General features: G+C 49.8%; 5 protein-coding genes across 5 annotated transcripts; 3 read left to right on the top strand and 2 right to left on the bottom strand.

Moving 5' to 3' along the window:
* Nucleotides 1-249: 249 nt before the first annotated feature.
* BDV38DRAFT_280970 (YoaK family protein) lies at nucleotides 250-1,277 on the bottom strand (the record flags this gene model as incomplete). Its single annotated transcript, XM_032059434.1, has 2 exons — nucleotides 250-863; nucleotides 923-1,277. The coding sequence occupies 2 exons, from the start codon at nucleotides 1,275-1,277 to the stop codon at nucleotides 250-252; spliced, it is 969 nt and encodes a 322-aa protein (XP_031915682.1).
* A 2,972-nt stretch (nucleotides 1,278-4,249) lies between these two features.
* BDV38DRAFT_45399 (transcription factor domain-containing protein) lies at nucleotides 4,250-6,663 on the top strand. Its single transcript, XM_032063384.1, has 4 exons — nucleotides 4,250-4,752; nucleotides 4,807-4,834; nucleotides 4,887-5,348; nucleotides 5,401-6,663. The coding sequence occupies exons 1-4, from the start codon at nucleotides 4,358-4,360 to the stop codon at nucleotides 6,607-6,609; spliced, it is 2,094 nt and encodes a 697-aa protein (XP_031915683.1). The 5' UTR covers nucleotides 4,250-4,357; the 3' UTR covers nucleotides 6,610-6,663.
* Nucleotides 6,664-7,013: 350 nt separating this feature from the next.
* On the top strand, nucleotides 7,014-8,540 carry BDV38DRAFT_45409 (uncharacterized protein). The gene is made up of 3 exons (XM_032063385.1): nucleotides 7,014-7,293; nucleotides 7,348-7,857; nucleotides 7,919-8,540. Exons 1-3 carry the CDS (start codon nucleotides 7,211-7,213, stop codon nucleotides 8,481-8,483), a joined length of 1,158 nt encoding a protein of 385 aa, XP_031915684.1. The 5' UTR covers nucleotides 7,014-7,210; the 3' UTR covers nucleotides 8,484-8,540.
* Nucleotides 8,541-8,966: 426 nt separating this feature from the next.
* BDV38DRAFT_280973 (t-SNARE syntaxin) lies at nucleotides 8,967-10,159 on the bottom strand (the record flags this gene model as incomplete). Its single annotated transcript, XM_032059435.1, has 4 exons — nucleotides 8,967-9,002; nucleotides 9,056-9,616; nucleotides 9,673-9,854; nucleotides 9,907-10,159. 4 exons carry the CDS (start codon nucleotides 10,157-10,159, stop codon nucleotides 8,967-8,969), a joined length of 1,032 nt encoding a protein of 343 aa, XP_031915685.1.
* A 599-nt stretch (nucleotides 10,160-10,758) lies between these two features.
* On the top strand, nucleotides 10,759-13,842 carry BDV38DRAFT_45482 (uncharacterized protein). The gene is made up of 3 exons (XM_032063387.1): nucleotides 10,759-10,984; nucleotides 11,056-13,443; nucleotides 13,686-13,842. The coding sequence occupies exons 1-2, from the start codon at nucleotides 10,950-10,952 to the stop codon at nucleotides 13,424-13,426; spliced, it is 2,406 nt and encodes an 801-aa protein (XP_031915686.1). The 5' UTR covers nucleotides 10,759-10,949; the 3' UTR covers nucleotides 13,427-13,443; nucleotides 13,686-13,842.
* The last annotated feature ends 1,097 nt before the right edge of the window (nucleotides 13,843-14,939 follow it).

The following is a 14,939-nucleotide window of genomic DNA, read 5'->3' on the forward strand; positions in this document are numbered from 1 at the left end:
TGTATTCCAAGACCGCCTCATGGCCAGAGCACATAAAACACAAAAACACACGAACCTGGTAGAAGGCATAAGTTTCATTTGATAAGACGTCTATAACCGGGCTCCTGAGCATGAGCTACCGCTAAGAACAGCAATGTCATAACCAAACACGCAAGCATAGGGCTCATACGTATTATAAAGCAAACCCATAAATCATTGAAAATGTTCAATGATGAAGAAAAAGAACCAAAGGCATACCAAACCAAACCCTCAACCCTCGACATCCCTCTTTCCCTCTCTCCTCCCCTCCCTTTTCCACACAAACCACCCAGCCGTAATCAGAAACTTCAATCCAAAAGCAAACCACAAACTAGCCGCCATCTCGGTGACCTTCGACAACCCCCCAGCAGTCATGGCGCCCAAGAATAACGCTAGAAACGCCCCTGCCCTTCTATTGCGTTTTGGGTTAACCTTCTCGGTCAATTTCGGATCTACTAGCAGATCGCAGAGCAGCGTAGTCAACACGACAGTCGGGATTTCATCGATCCCCAGCACCCGGGACGCTACGATTTGCCCGCCCGCTTGGAAGGACAGCAGTGAGATGGGGAGGATTTGCATCCACTCGATGGGGGCTCGGGGATCTTCGGGTTTGGGGTTGATGACCCCTAGCTGGACGAGTATGGCTGCCGCAAGGAGGGCGGCGGTTTGGACGGCGAAAGATAGAATTAGGGTTGAGCGGCGGCGGGGCCCGAGGACCCGTGAGACATGGATGAAGAGAATGTTGCTGGTTATGAAGACCATTAGGGCAATTAAGGATTTGGCCCAGAGATAAGCTGGGTAAGCTGGTTGGCCTGAGACTCCAAGAGCTATGAAGACGCTGTTTCCTGTGGGTGGTTGGTTAGTGGTTGCTTGAGAGGAACTATGAGGGGAGATAGAGGCATACCTGTTTGCATACTAGCGAAACTTCCCCAGGCGTTGAACGATAGGCCATCTACAAGACCACTAACGAAGCCACAGATGATCAGGACGATGTCGGTGTGTGTAGTGTCTATGTTGGTGCGGAAGTGCCGCGCCAGTGATGAGTACAGCGTTGTCTCGTCTTGATTATCTTCGAGGGATGTCGCCGCGCTGCATCCATCACCCCAAGTGCCCCCTGTTTCTTTTGAATTATCTTCTATTCGGGATACAGGCGGATTGGCAAGTGATGACGGGTGCCAGTTGATGGACAGATTCTTTTCTGAAGCTGGAACGAGAGGGAGGTCCCCCGATGAAGAGGGAGGAGGAGGAGCGTGATGCATAGTGTTACTGGATAGATCCTAAACAGTAATGAAGACTATATGATGGGCTAAGAAAGGGGTAGAGTGATGGTTAGCAAGGGCTTCGTCCAGGGGATGGGCAATGGGAATGCAATGAACTAGCAACTCCCTCTACTTAAGTTCCAGCTGGTGGGACATAACTATGCTACGAAGATCCTCTCCACACCCAAGACACAGCATCTGTGCCAAGGGGGAGATACTGAAGTCATCAGCCCAACGCGGGCCAACCCGACATGTGCCCTCTAGATAACGAAAAGTAAGTATATCCCTGCAGAACTCGTGCTGGAGTTACATCCGGAAACAGCATTTCAGACATGATCAACTCCACTATCCTGAGATAACCCCATTTTTATAGCACCTGGACACTTTCAGACCGGCCAGTATCTGGTATATTGGGTCCGAACAAACTTCATGTAAAGTATCATTTGGGTACTGTGTTATCATCTCCTCTCTCTGAGATTGGATTCGTCTCATAGATCCACCTTGGCAAGCCCTTGGCACCATCCGAAGGCGTCATGACTGCATGCTGTTTTCGTTGCGGCGTTTCGTTCGTCGGGGCCTAACTAGGGCTTTAAACTCTAAAGTCAATAACGACAACATGAACCCAAACGCTGACTCTCTTATCCGTGGTCTTCCGCCGATCGGTGGGTTCGCCAAGGTTTTCTTTCCCCCACGCATCTCTATTTACCGGGCGTTAGAAATAGGAGACCGCTAACCGATCAGAAAGAGTGGGATCTTGGCGGATGACGATGAAGCGGGAGAAAATTGGTCCGTCTCCCCAGATGAAGTGTGCCCCGTTGTTTCTTTCTTTTCTTTTTCTTTTTCGGCAGTCCGGGGTCGGTGGGCTGTGTTTTGTTGAAGTGGAGATTTGAACATGATAACGAACCTTAGGATGGACCATCGGCAACCAGGATTTCAATCCAGAATATGAAACGTGGTTGGTTCAATACAACCAAAATCGACAGTCATCTTGCGTTAAAACATGTGGCAAGGATAAGGGTTTATCCTAGCGGTCACGATCATTGTCAAGAAGAAGAAGAAAAAAAAAATAGATCCGTATCATCTTCCACCGCAAGAAATAAATACATACAATCGCCGAGTCTGGGCCCTGGGGTGAAGAAACCAGCATCTGCCAAGACGATCGGCAAACAAGCGAAGCCGAGTGGTCGCTAGTAGTATTTAGTTCCTTATCAGTTTCTCTTAAATTTACTTGGCCCAGGGATGATCTTCAACAAACGACGGTTCGTTGTCTGGCTATAGCCGCTATACCCAGTGTTCTGGGTATGTGAGAGCACAGCCTCCCACGCCGCGTATCCCACGGAGTACTTCCCCTCGTTTCTTTTGCTTTTACTTTGGTTTCAACCAAGCCACGCCGGGGAGGATTAGAATTATTGGCCTTGGCAGGTTCTCGGCTCAGTGTCAATCACTTTTGGTTGCTGATGGATTCAAGTCCCGGTTTTATTTTTATTTTTTTTTTCTTTACCGGAGTTATCCGGACTAAGAAGCATTCGATAAGACATCTAGAACATATTAGAAGGTCTAATACATCACTCCGTCAGAATATAAGTAGCGACTGAACTGTATAATAAATAGCAAAAGCAATGAGACTGCCCAGGAAACCATCCCCGCTACCCCCTCCCACACAAGAATCACGAAGAGTGTATGCTTATCGCTCCTATGAACTATTTCTCTAGCTCAGACAAGTGTGACGCTTGCTATTTCTCGGCGCTTCCTTCTGTATCTTGCTAATAAATCCTACCATTGGCCAACTTGGCAAGGGTTTCTCAGTAAATGACCGTCGTATGCAAGATGAGACAAGGTATTTCTCGTCCAAGCCACCGATGATGGCCTGCCCAGAAGTGGTCGTGTCTGTATGCGCTTTCTTGGGCCAAGACAACAACTTCTTTTATCCTGATTGAGGCGGCGTATTCATCCTTGTCACACTCGCAGGGTTAGTAATGATAGATCCAAGTCACCGTCCAGAAACACTTGCAGCACTGCCATCTCTAGTTGAACCAGAAATTGCGCAAGACGATAATGTGTTACATATGAACTCTTGGGGCAATCACTGTTCAAGGGAAAAACAAAAAAGGTTTGTGTTATCGGAGCATTGTAAGAATCGTGGTGACAGTTCCGTAAGTTTCTTTGTGCCCTTGCACTTCCAAACCTTGAAATCCTTAATTATTTCTTCACGTGCAACAGATCAAGGTTAAACGAAGACGAAACAACTCTAGAATAGAGGATGCTCGGCTCTCAAACCCTTTTTGGAGTTGGCCATCGCTTGCATGCGAGGGGGGAGAAATGCTGCATGACCGGCTCAGTGCACACCCCCAAAAGGGAAACTCCAGACGGGGTTTAGGGCACCAAAATCAGGCTGATATACTACTAATAGATCATTCAACGGTTTGAATACTCTTGGTCGGATATTTATGCATTCTTATAAGACTCAACTATGCCCGAGCTCGTCAAGATGTGGTGTATCTATAGCTGCAACGAAACAAAGTCGGTAGATCACAATTGTACGAAAATACCATTTTGGGTATAGATAATGTGAGTCGTACGTTTTCATCTTTATTCAACTTGTCAACCTCATAGATCCCATAAGTGGATTTCAAAATTTTTGGCTCGTACTTGTCAAAGATCAAGACACACTGTACATATATACTAGTAGGTAGGTAGATACATTCGATTTCGCTATGGATCAATCACCTGTCGCAAGGGAGGCATACAAAAAAGCGGCAGCATTGCGGTCGCAAAGCGATAGGAGTGATGGATATATATAACTAGATTGGGAGAGAACAATTACTGTATCTCTGCTTCTTTGCCAGATTGATGTATGCAGGAATTGTATCGTAACTTAGGGCTAGGAAATTCCCTAATTCGGAAGTAGTTCCTAGCCGGCAAAAACAAGAAAATAATTCGGACTAACTTCGACTCCGCCTTCCGACTCTCACTCTGCATCTGCATGGATAAGTATCTCCATCTACTACGACATCTTATCTTCGGTTAATTAGTCAAATGTAAATGGGGTGTACTGTATCCATTCAGGGTACACATTAGCCATGGCAGATCTCAACGACCGCCTTGCAGTGGTCGTCGAGCAGAGTCCGATGACTGTTAGCTACCAAACCCCTAAGAACCCTTCTTGCGTGGTCTGTGCGCGAAGAAAGGTCAGGTGTGATCGCAATGATCCTTGTTCTGCTTGTATCAAACGCGGAGTTGAATGTGTTTTCCCTACTCACATCCCTCCGCGCCGCCGCAAGAGGCAGCGCTCGGAGGAGGATCGCCGACAAAGCGGCTTCTCCTACCAGAGTCCTATTAGACAAGACAACGCTGCGTCAGCTCGTATCCGCAACATAGACCATCTAGCAACCACACACAACGCTTTCCCCAGGGCTTCAAGGCCTGAGCAAGGGATGCTGCTTACAGGCGACGGGAAATCCATCTATCTGGACAGGTTGAGCTACCTTGCAATGAACAGCGATACACAAATGGCTAACGGGTAAGATAGTAATGTTTGGACTAGCGTCAGAGGCGAGGTCAGGATTCCCTACCTAACTTCCTCGTAATGCAATCTAACTCTGTGTCTAGCTTCCTCGGGCGGAGGATGTGTTACGGGACATGTCCGACAACGATTCAAATCGTTCTGTCCAGGAAGCGGATGGTGAAACCTCCTTAATCATGGGCGGAACAATGAAGAAAAGCCTGGGTGAATTTCATCCCTCTCCGCTACACATCTTCAAACTTTGGCAAACTTTCCTTGAAAATGTCAATCCATTGATCAAGATACTGCACGGTCCAACCGTCCAGCAACAGCTTCTAGAAGCCAGCGGTAGCTTAGACACAGTCTCGAAGGAGTTTGAGGCACTGATGTTCTCTATATACTGTATCGCATTGGTTTCACTGAAGGATGATGATGTACAAAATACTTACAAAGAGAGCAAAGCTGTTTTGCTCTCAAGATTCCGACGCGGAGCTCGTTTGGCTTTTACCAAGGCTGGCATTTTACGTACGTCAAAAACCGTAGTTCTCCAGGCATATGTTTTGTACTTGGTAAGTCTCTCCCTGATACGCTGGGATCTCAACGCTAACTCTGCCCGACAAGCTTTCCCTGCGTGCGTCCTCTGACCCGCAGTCAATTTGGTCCTTATGCGGCGTTGCGGTGCGAATAGCTCAGCGGATTGGACTCCATCGAGATGGATCTGAGCTTGGATTATCAATTTTCGAAACTGAAATGCGCCGCCGTCTTTGGCGACAGCTCTCAATATTAGATGCCACTACGGCACAAAGTTCTGGCATCACTTCGCAGCTCCCGTATTTCTCTGTTGACGTCCTACCCCCATCTAACATAAATGACAGTGAGCTTGACCCACGTATGACGGATCCGCCTCGCGAACATAATGGCGCAACGGAAATGATGTTTGTCCTTGCACGGAATGAATTTGGTGAATGGATGAGGCGCTGGTCCAAGGCCGGTGGAGACTCCCATGGAGGTCGAGGCTTTTTGGCCTCTTCCTCGCTGTCGTACGAAGCGAAAGACCAAGCAATCAATGAGCTGAACCGCGCGTTCGAAACAAAATTCCTGCAATATTGCGATAAATCCATTCCACTGCATTACATGTCGGCTAGACTTATGCAGACGGTGGTATGCCAAGTGAGATTCTCTGCACATCATCCCCGCCAGTATGGCGAGAAATACCATATATCACTAGCGGAAAGGGATTTCGTCTTCTCCACGTGCGTGCAAATCCTGGAAGGATTCGAGGATTGTCAGAGCAACGAGATCATAGAGCGATATCTGTGGCACGTGGATAACCACATCCCGTGGGATGCGTTGATTTATGCACTATATGAGCTCCAGACCCGCATCGATGAAGAAGAAACTAAGAGATCGTGGGTCCTCATTGACAGTATATATAGTCGGCATTATGACCAGATGAGAAACAGGTCCAAAACCCCTCTTGATATCGCAATGCAGGGGCTGATTTTGAAGGCTTGGAAGTCCCATTCTGAGGAGCGTACTCGACGCAATCGCTCTCTGTTGCCCCGTCCTCAGATCGTTTCGGTATTGTCTGAAAGATCGGAGAGAGGCGCATCATCTCATCAGCCGAGGTCTGAACCCAGTATGTCAGAATTAGGGACCCCACAAGGACGACCTACGCAAGATATCTCCACCCCTGGTAACGTTGAGATGTTTGATCCCCTTAACAAGTTTGACCTCAGCCCCTTAGATTGGAGCCAGTGGGATGATCTTCTGGAGAATTTCCAGCTAGAATTCACAAACAGTGAATTGTTCTCGACGGATGCTTGCTGAATAAGAATCCTCATATTGGTTTTCGCAAGGCCCAAAATGCATGCAGCCCATTATGTCCTCCTCCGTCTATTCTTCCCCAAATCACCACCGACCACAACACACGTCCCCGCATATCTAGAAACCCTAAGACGTCTCCACAGGGCTCTCTCCAATATCTGGTTTACTCGCCATGAGAATACGCGGGAGTCCCTAGCAAAAGACTTGTGAAGCTTGGGTCATAATAGTCACCCAGAGCTATGTAAATTAACTGCTGTATTTTGCAGAAAGGGTTCGTGTGAGATGTGTATTTAAATTCTTTCCTCATGACGATTTAGGTAATGCTAAAACCAGGAATGATCTACCGGATCTCTTTTTCATTACGAAATCTAGACGCAGCCACCCAAGAGGGTCTCGTATGCAGCAGCTACTAATTTAGTCCGATCCAACCTTAAGTGGACTCCGGAAGTTACGTTAATTTCCCAACCTGTTGGTACCTTCAGCTGAATAATCACCACCCATTGGGCCAATAACTAAACTTACTTAAAACTTACCAACCCTGAAACCTGAAACAATCACCATCACGAAGATTTCAAATCACTATGCCTCCATGGGGGAATAAATCATGAGCCTCCCAGTCCTTGAAAGAGTTCGAAGTATCATACATAGGGCCAAAAACTCCGCAAAGCTACGAAGAAGGTCGACTATGTAAGTGAGCACAACAGCGACAAACCCAGACCAATGACTAACCAAATCCCCCAGTAGTGCCAGCACCCAGAAGCCATCAATCTGGAGAAGACTCCCAGACAGCATTCTGGTGAAGGTCCTCGCACAATGCGAGCTACAAGATATCTATTCCCTCCTGCTCTCTTGTCGCATACTGCGCCGCAGAGTCTCTCATCTTGAATATGCAATTTCCCAGGCCTACCTCCGTCACCGGACTCGGCCATATCAGTATATCACAGAGACGGGCCATGAGCTCGTCCCCTCAGTCGGAGATGACCTAACCTTCATCTCCAGTCTATTCCCCCCGCCACCACCCCAGTACACCTCGACTGGGGTCGGGGATGGCCTCCCCGAGTACTCATTCGGGTATCTAGCCGACCTAACCCGCTGCTGGAAGACATGCATCAAGCTATCGTACTACCTAGCCGAGTACGTAATCCACCAACACCTCCAGAAAGACTCCTCGTGGTGGTCCTCGAAGACCGAAAAAGAGGTCGTCTATAGTAAAGGCGTCGGACTCCTCCAATCCCGTCTCTTATCTCCCGTGTATGTCGTCGTATCCAATATTCCTGAGAAGTCATTGTCCAATTGATAAATTAGAAAACAGAGCATATATCATTTTCTTCCTCGAAACGCACGCCTCGGAGCCCCAATCCTCAACTAGATCTACTAACCCACAGCATCAATCCATCAAATCTCAGCAATCCATCCTCCAACAACCCCCCTTCAACAACACACAAACCCTCCTCTCAACCCACCACGCAATGCACCTCCTCTGCTCTTCCGTCCGCCACCTCATGGCCCCTGACATCACTTCCGCTTCTACCGAGGTCTGGCTCGGTCTGCTCCTGACCACCTCCACCCTGGAGCGGATCATGGAGTTCTTCGTCGCGGCTGCGACGGATGAGTCTGTCAAGGTGGCTGCTGCTGGTGCGAGCGGCCACTCGCCGACGTGGACGAACCGGATGGAGTTCATGTGGCAGATGCGTCGGGATTGGGGGGAGTTCGTTGCCTCGGGGGTGCTCACGCCGCCGAAGTTAAGCGAGGTGTGGTTTGAGGCGGCGCAGAGGGAGATTTGTCGGCGGGGGGCGATTCCTCATAAGTGTGAGGAGGTGGTGCCTGTTTTGCATGGGTCCGGGATTGCTTTGAGGTGTGAGTTTTGTGAGGGGTGATCTTTTTCTTTTTCTTTTTGGTCTACAACATATACCATTGTGGTGTTCTATATCATAAAAAAGAAAAGGCAGCCTGGGGCAAGAAAGTATGTAATTGGTCCATATCAACGACGCCTAGACATCAGAGGCCAGCATGGATCTATGAATAAATTCAACAATATTTACCTGTAGTAACCGAGGCGAAATGAGCAAAAAAAAGACATTGTGACAGGGGGTTATTGATGTTGACGACAGTGATTGACATGTAACCTTAAGATCCAGTATTTTTGAAGAAGTTTGTCACAGATAAAAAGTTATTTAGTTCTTGCAAAGAAAAAAAAAAAAAAAAAAAAAAAAAAAAGAAATAAAGGGAATATGAGATCTAGCCATGCCTAGAAAAGAAAGAAGGCTGATGACATTCAAAAGGGACATGCATAACTCATTCATGCACAGCAAGAAGGAAAGTATACGTATTAATACATTAGTAAGAAAGGAGGGGTATTTCTATCCTGATATCAATACCCAGAGAAGGAAGAAAATCTACTACAGGTTAGCATTGGAGCATAGTTGAAGAGGCTGAGAAAGCCACGCACCATTAAGACTCCGAACATCTTAGCAATCAGCCATCGGTTCCCAGATACTCGGGTCCAGTATTTCATTAGTTCGCGCTGTGCGCCTTGGACATTATCCACAACGTCCTCAGTGTTGGCATCTATCCGTTGGATCATTTCGGACTGCTCGCTGACCATCTGCGCCAGTTGGCCGAAGATGCCGCCCAGTTCATTGATTGTACGCTCGATCGCGTCAATTGCTTCACCGCGTGCTTGGATGTAAGAGTTGCTCGTTTGCGCTTCTTCCATCACCAGCAATTGTTGGTCGGAATGCATAGACGGCCGTCCGAGAGGCGACGGATTCGAAGGTTCCAAAGTCAACAGGTCGGAAGAGCCACCCGGTTGAGGAGTCCTCCTGCCGGAGGTGTACAGCGGAGAGTCCGACCGTTGCGTGTCTAATGCCGCCTGCGATTTCGAGGATACCGACGAAACAAAGTTCTCTGTCCTGGAGCGCGACGCTTGGATGTTCTTCGTTCGAACCTCGAGGACTTCTTTGAAGTTTGCTCCGACATCCGCCAATTTGCCTTGCAGCATAACCACAACCTAGTATTCTTAGCATCACCCGCTCGCATTAGATTCCGTCTGTGCCGTGTACATACATTATCATTATGCTCTCCTTCCTGGTCTGCTTTTGACCGGTTCGATTTCGGATGTTGGGAGAGTGTGAGCGCTTGTAAAGAGGCGATCTGTTGGTTCAAGGAAGCGAGATCTTGCTTGATGACATATGTCAATTCCGAGATCTCCACCGGCTTGTCATCGAAAAGGGTCTTTCGTTTGGCCACTAGAGGTCTCAGTTAGACATCTTGCTTATCCACCTTAGAGCACCTACTCACATTCAGCCAGCCTCTGCAGCTTTGCCGTCGTCGCAGTGATACCCCGTCCAATCTCAACAGCCTTCCTGGCAAACTCGGATCTCCTGCCGGGTTGCGCGCCCCCATTTGCGGACCCATTGGCTTGTCTCTTTTGTGAATCCGATAGAAGCGCCTGTCGCTGGGATCCAACTTTGGTGGTGGCCACGCGTTTCTGGGCTTGCCCCAGAATGGCGTGGAACTCGCCGGTGCGATCCTGAATCGATGGGCCGGTCATTTCGCTAGCAGCGTATAGTGAGGTGGAGTGCGGGTGATAGTTTGAAGGGGAAGGTAAGCGGACCCCGGGATCTAAGGTAATGGGTTATGCACCTAATCGATAAGGAGGCAACTGTAGACGTGTCCGCTCGTCAAAGCCACAAGGCAACAGTGACAGGGGGGTGAAAATGAGCGGAAACGAGGTGATACAAGCGGTGTAAGGGCGTTATGGGAGTGTCATATCATTGCACTTGCAGAGATCATTAGTCTCCGAGAGAACGGGGTTCGGTGAGATGTCGCAGAGAGAATGGCCGAAGACGTACTTCGCAATCCCGGGGAATTCGTCGTCTATCCGAAAATGGGCAAGGCGCGGGCGGCTAGGGCCACGTGATGGACCCGCCACAATCGGTGCCTTACCAGCCACAGTCATCACTATCTATTCGCTTTAGGCAGGCGAATACCTGAGATACCTTCAGGGGCACGTCCACAGCAGTTCACTCATTTTGGTAACGAACACACACGATACGACGATTTTTTTTCTTCTGGATTGGTCTAAGAATATACTTCGAACACGTCAGACGCCCCCAATCGCCCGCCCGCAGCTGAGCCGGCGCACACACGTCATCGCTTGTACCACTCATCTTGTTACTTGTTTCTTCTCTCCTGCTCCATCCTCGCAGCTTTACCACTCCACTGGTGCCAAATATTATATCGCAAGTCATATCAGACCTTGGCAGCTTCATACATCGAGTGAACGCGGCATTTGTGTTGATGCGGTCCATTTGGTTCAGGCGACCTGACCTTGCTATATAATGGCTCGCCCATTTCAGAACCCCTACGAGCCGGTGTAAGTCTATGCAGGTAGATGCACTCTCGGAACCTTGGGATTATGCTGATCAGGCTTCTTTGCATCTTTAGGGATTCTCCCGGCGCCGATAGCCCTTTGTCGCCCCAACCACGTGGCGGCACGCCCATATCGTTCAAAACGAATGTGAATCGCGCGAAGACGAAGCGCTGGGTTGAAGCGAAGAAGATTTCTTACGATGGCAATGACTGGGGTGATGATGAGTACGACGAATACGACGAGGACCCAACCCCCCCTCTACCGCAGCAACAACAACCTTTAAATCAAAGCACCGGGGATCTCCCGAGTTTAGCATCCAGAAACATACCTAAGCCCTGGGCCCTTGGAATGGATCGCTCTCGGTCAATGGACCAGGTAATGACGCTAGGGACCGGCTCTGCGGCAGATAGCCGTAGTTGGTCAGCCGACCGCAACGCAGAAGAACAGGATCACAACCTCCCTTTACGCCCGGCCGACATCTATAGCCGGTTACGCGAGCAGACAGCGGGGCCAGGGAACCCTCCAAGTCTGAGTCGGTCCTCCACTGATCCAGTACCTGTAACTCGCCCAGCAGAACAGGAAGCGAAAGGCAAGCAACCCGACAATCAGAATGTTCCTTCAAGACCGCAGAATGATGTCCCTATTATTGGGCTCCCGGATGTCAGGCGTCTCTCAGGATTCGGCGCAGATTTCACGGCCGCACCTTCGTCTGACGCTCACAAAGACCAACCCGCAGAACCGCAGCAGCAAGAACCTCAATTACACCATAACCCCTCCGTCGGATTCCGGTCGGTGGTTAATCAAGCTTTTGACGTCCCGGAGACACCGAGCACTACCATCGATAGTATTACACGGTCGGATAGCAATAGCACGTCGGTAATAAGCCCAATCATTCCTCCTCGTGGCACAAGCGAGAAGACGCCAACGATTGAGGAAGAGCCGGAGAGTTCAACCCCACCGAGAGGCTTTAAGCCTGGTCATCGCCGTGATTTGAGTGTTCCCAGTCCAGATAACAGTCCTTTGAGAAGACCAATAGTCACCAATAACGATACCATTGCTCCCGAATCATTAGCAGAGATGTCGTCGGGCCTTCCACCTGACTCACCTCAGGACCAGTCCACACCAACATATCAGCAAGCCACCGTGCAACCAACTACCACAGCCGCCGCAGAAGATCGACCTGCACCGCTGAAAATCGGTGGTAACATGTCTCCCCCTGAAAACTCCATTCCCGCCATTGTTCCCTCCTTAAGTACGGAAAATTCACCACAAGACACCGAGAGTGACCGATTAAGGAAGGAGATCATTCGTTCTTTGAGCCGAGAGAATACTCCATCTGAGGAACCGGACCCACAAGATAGATCCAGGCCTCAAACGAGTCGGCAGGATAGTCTCATTCCGAGCGAATACGAGCGATACTGGAACGAAACAAGTAGTGCCAGTCCTCAAGAGGAGTTTAAACCCGTCCTTGGGTACAACCCCTCGCAGAATGAGTCCCAGGATTTACACTCCAGTAGTCCACTGCAGACGTCTACTTCTGCACCCAATGCAGCCCCGCAACAAGACACAACCCCTAAGTTGAAGAGGCGATTCTCTTGGGAGTCTGCCTCCTCTGAGGAACAGCCTGCACCCGCGACAGATGTCCAATCACCTCCAGTAGGGCCGATCCCCGGACAATTTCCTGTGGTTGATGAGAACAGTGTTCAGCTCGAGCCCCAGGCCCAGCCCGACACCGTGGCTCCGCCACCAGTTGAGACACATGATGAGGCTGGACGTGATCATGTGCCTGAAAAGCCCAAGCTGACTATTATACCCCCGTCTGCCACTGACAACAACAGCATCGTTTCGGGTCGATATCTTCCAGAAGTTGTCAATGCCCAAACCGCTGGTGATACCTACTCCCCAGCAGTTGCAAACCAGGACACCGTAGCATCTGCACCTGCACATGCACCAACGCAGTCGCCATCTATTGAAGCAAGCTTGCTTGGCTTCCGTGATATCCTTGAGTTGAAGACCTCCGACGAACGGGTGCAAGCGTTCAACAAAACCCGAGAACAGTTTATGACGATCGATACCGGTCTAAATAACTGGCTCCGGGTTACTATCCATGCTCACCCCGAGTACGCGGATGTTGTGCAGCAAAGTTTGAAACAGACAACGGATGAATCCAAGTACCCTGTGCCCCGGGCCAAATTCCCTAAACTGCCGTCTCTCGGGAACCTCGTGTCGTCTCACCAGGAAGGGTCGTCCGGGTCGGGCCATGTCAGACGTCCTTCGACCCATCTTGGTTCCATGATGAATAAACAGCATGTGGAACAACGAGGGAAGGATTTCCTCCACACCGCTGGCGTTTTCGGCGGCAAAGCTGGCGAAGCCGCCAAGGGTCTGTTTGCCAAGGGCAGGAGTAAATTTAAAGGTGGAGGGTCAGACAAGGTAGAGCCTTAATTTTCTTATTATGGGTGGTATGTCATGTTTCCTCGGTGCAGGGAGCGAGTGGGGACCTATGGATTATCCATCGCTGCGCCAGCATGTTTTCTGATCTTTGATGTTTTGTTTATGTTCCTATTGATACCATGTCTGTAATTGAACATATCTCCGCACTCAGAATGTGACATGAATGATGTCTGTACATTGGGGTTGGCATTTTTCTTGGTCTTAATACCCTCGTCTGGTTAAACTCGTCTAATGTTATGGTGATTTGTAGGGGTTTGAATCGAGTCGGGGTTATCGCAGAAAATTCTCTTTCTCAGAACTTGCTCTAGACCTAGCCGAAGAGGATCATGACAAGCGACGGACGGTCCACTTTGGAAGTCTCCCAGGGATGAAGGGCGTTCGGGACAGCCAAGTGAATCGGTTGAGTTTGGACATCAAGCGCAAACAAGTCCCGTCGGTCTCGGCGCGTAGACCGGTCGAGGATGCGGTAGCAGACACCGGATATCACACGGATCCTGAGCCATCTTCCGTCCATAGGCACCGTTCCGGTCTGGCGCAGGATCTGGACAAGGAAGTAGTTCCAGCTGCACTCGGCTTCAGTGATGCAGATTCGCGATCGGGTCAGTCAGGTCATGCAGTATCCTATCGAGGCACGGCTGGAGATACGGCAGAATTGGAGGTGTCTGACTCTGTTGTCTTTGCGCCAACAGGATCCCAGGAGCATTGGGAGTTGCCTGGCGATAGTGCATCCTCGGCGCATCGATTAGCGCCCGTGCAACCTGGCAGGGATTGTCCTCCCCGAAAGCCTTTGTCGAGGAAGAACGAATCTCCCCCGATGACCCCGATTCAGGTGGCCATCAATGACGCGCCTTTGTTGATCCCCGAGTACAAAAGCGACCAGCGGGGCATTGGCGACAAAATCCTGGCGTGGACGGAGCAGGCCAACAGTATTGATGACAATCCAATGGACCAGCAAAATAACGTTCAGCCACAGCCTGCGTGCGACGAACCGTCTCCCGAATGCGAACCGACGACTCCTCGAGCCCCATCGTCTATGGGGAAACGGTTTTACTCCTCGGTCATGGAAACCAAAACGAGCGATCTCCAACGTGGGAAGGGCGACATTAATAATAATAATAATAATAATAATAATAAGGCAACAACACTACTGCTGGATCCGAGTCAGCATCGGCGAGGCTCCAGCGTGCCAGTGCGACTCCAACCAGTGCCCTCGGCCTCATCCTTGGGCACCCTCGGTGAGTATAAAACGCTGCTCCACAATTTCCCAAGAAAATTAACGTTCTAAAATCCACTGCGCCAGGCCAGGCGAACTCGTCGCGAGTGTCATTCTTATCGGATGGGGGCGATGGTCAGCACCAAAGTCTTGGCGGCATACTTAGACCCGATCATCGAGGGCGCAGGCCGAAGAGCCCCTGGCCAGGCGATGAGGCTGAACATGCCTCGCGCCGACTTAGCGGTGTCTTTCGACCTCTTCTGCCAGGCAGTAGACCCCGCGATGCTTCCC

This window comes from Aspergillus pseudotamarii, assembly GCF_009193445.1.
Source record: "Aspergillus pseudotamarii strain CBS 117625 unplaced genomic scaffold BDV38scaffold_15, whole genome shotgun sequence".
Taxonomy (NCBI): domain Eukaryota; kingdom Fungi; phylum Ascomycota; class Eurotiomycetes; order Eurotiales; family Aspergillaceae; genus Aspergillus; species Aspergillus pseudotamarii.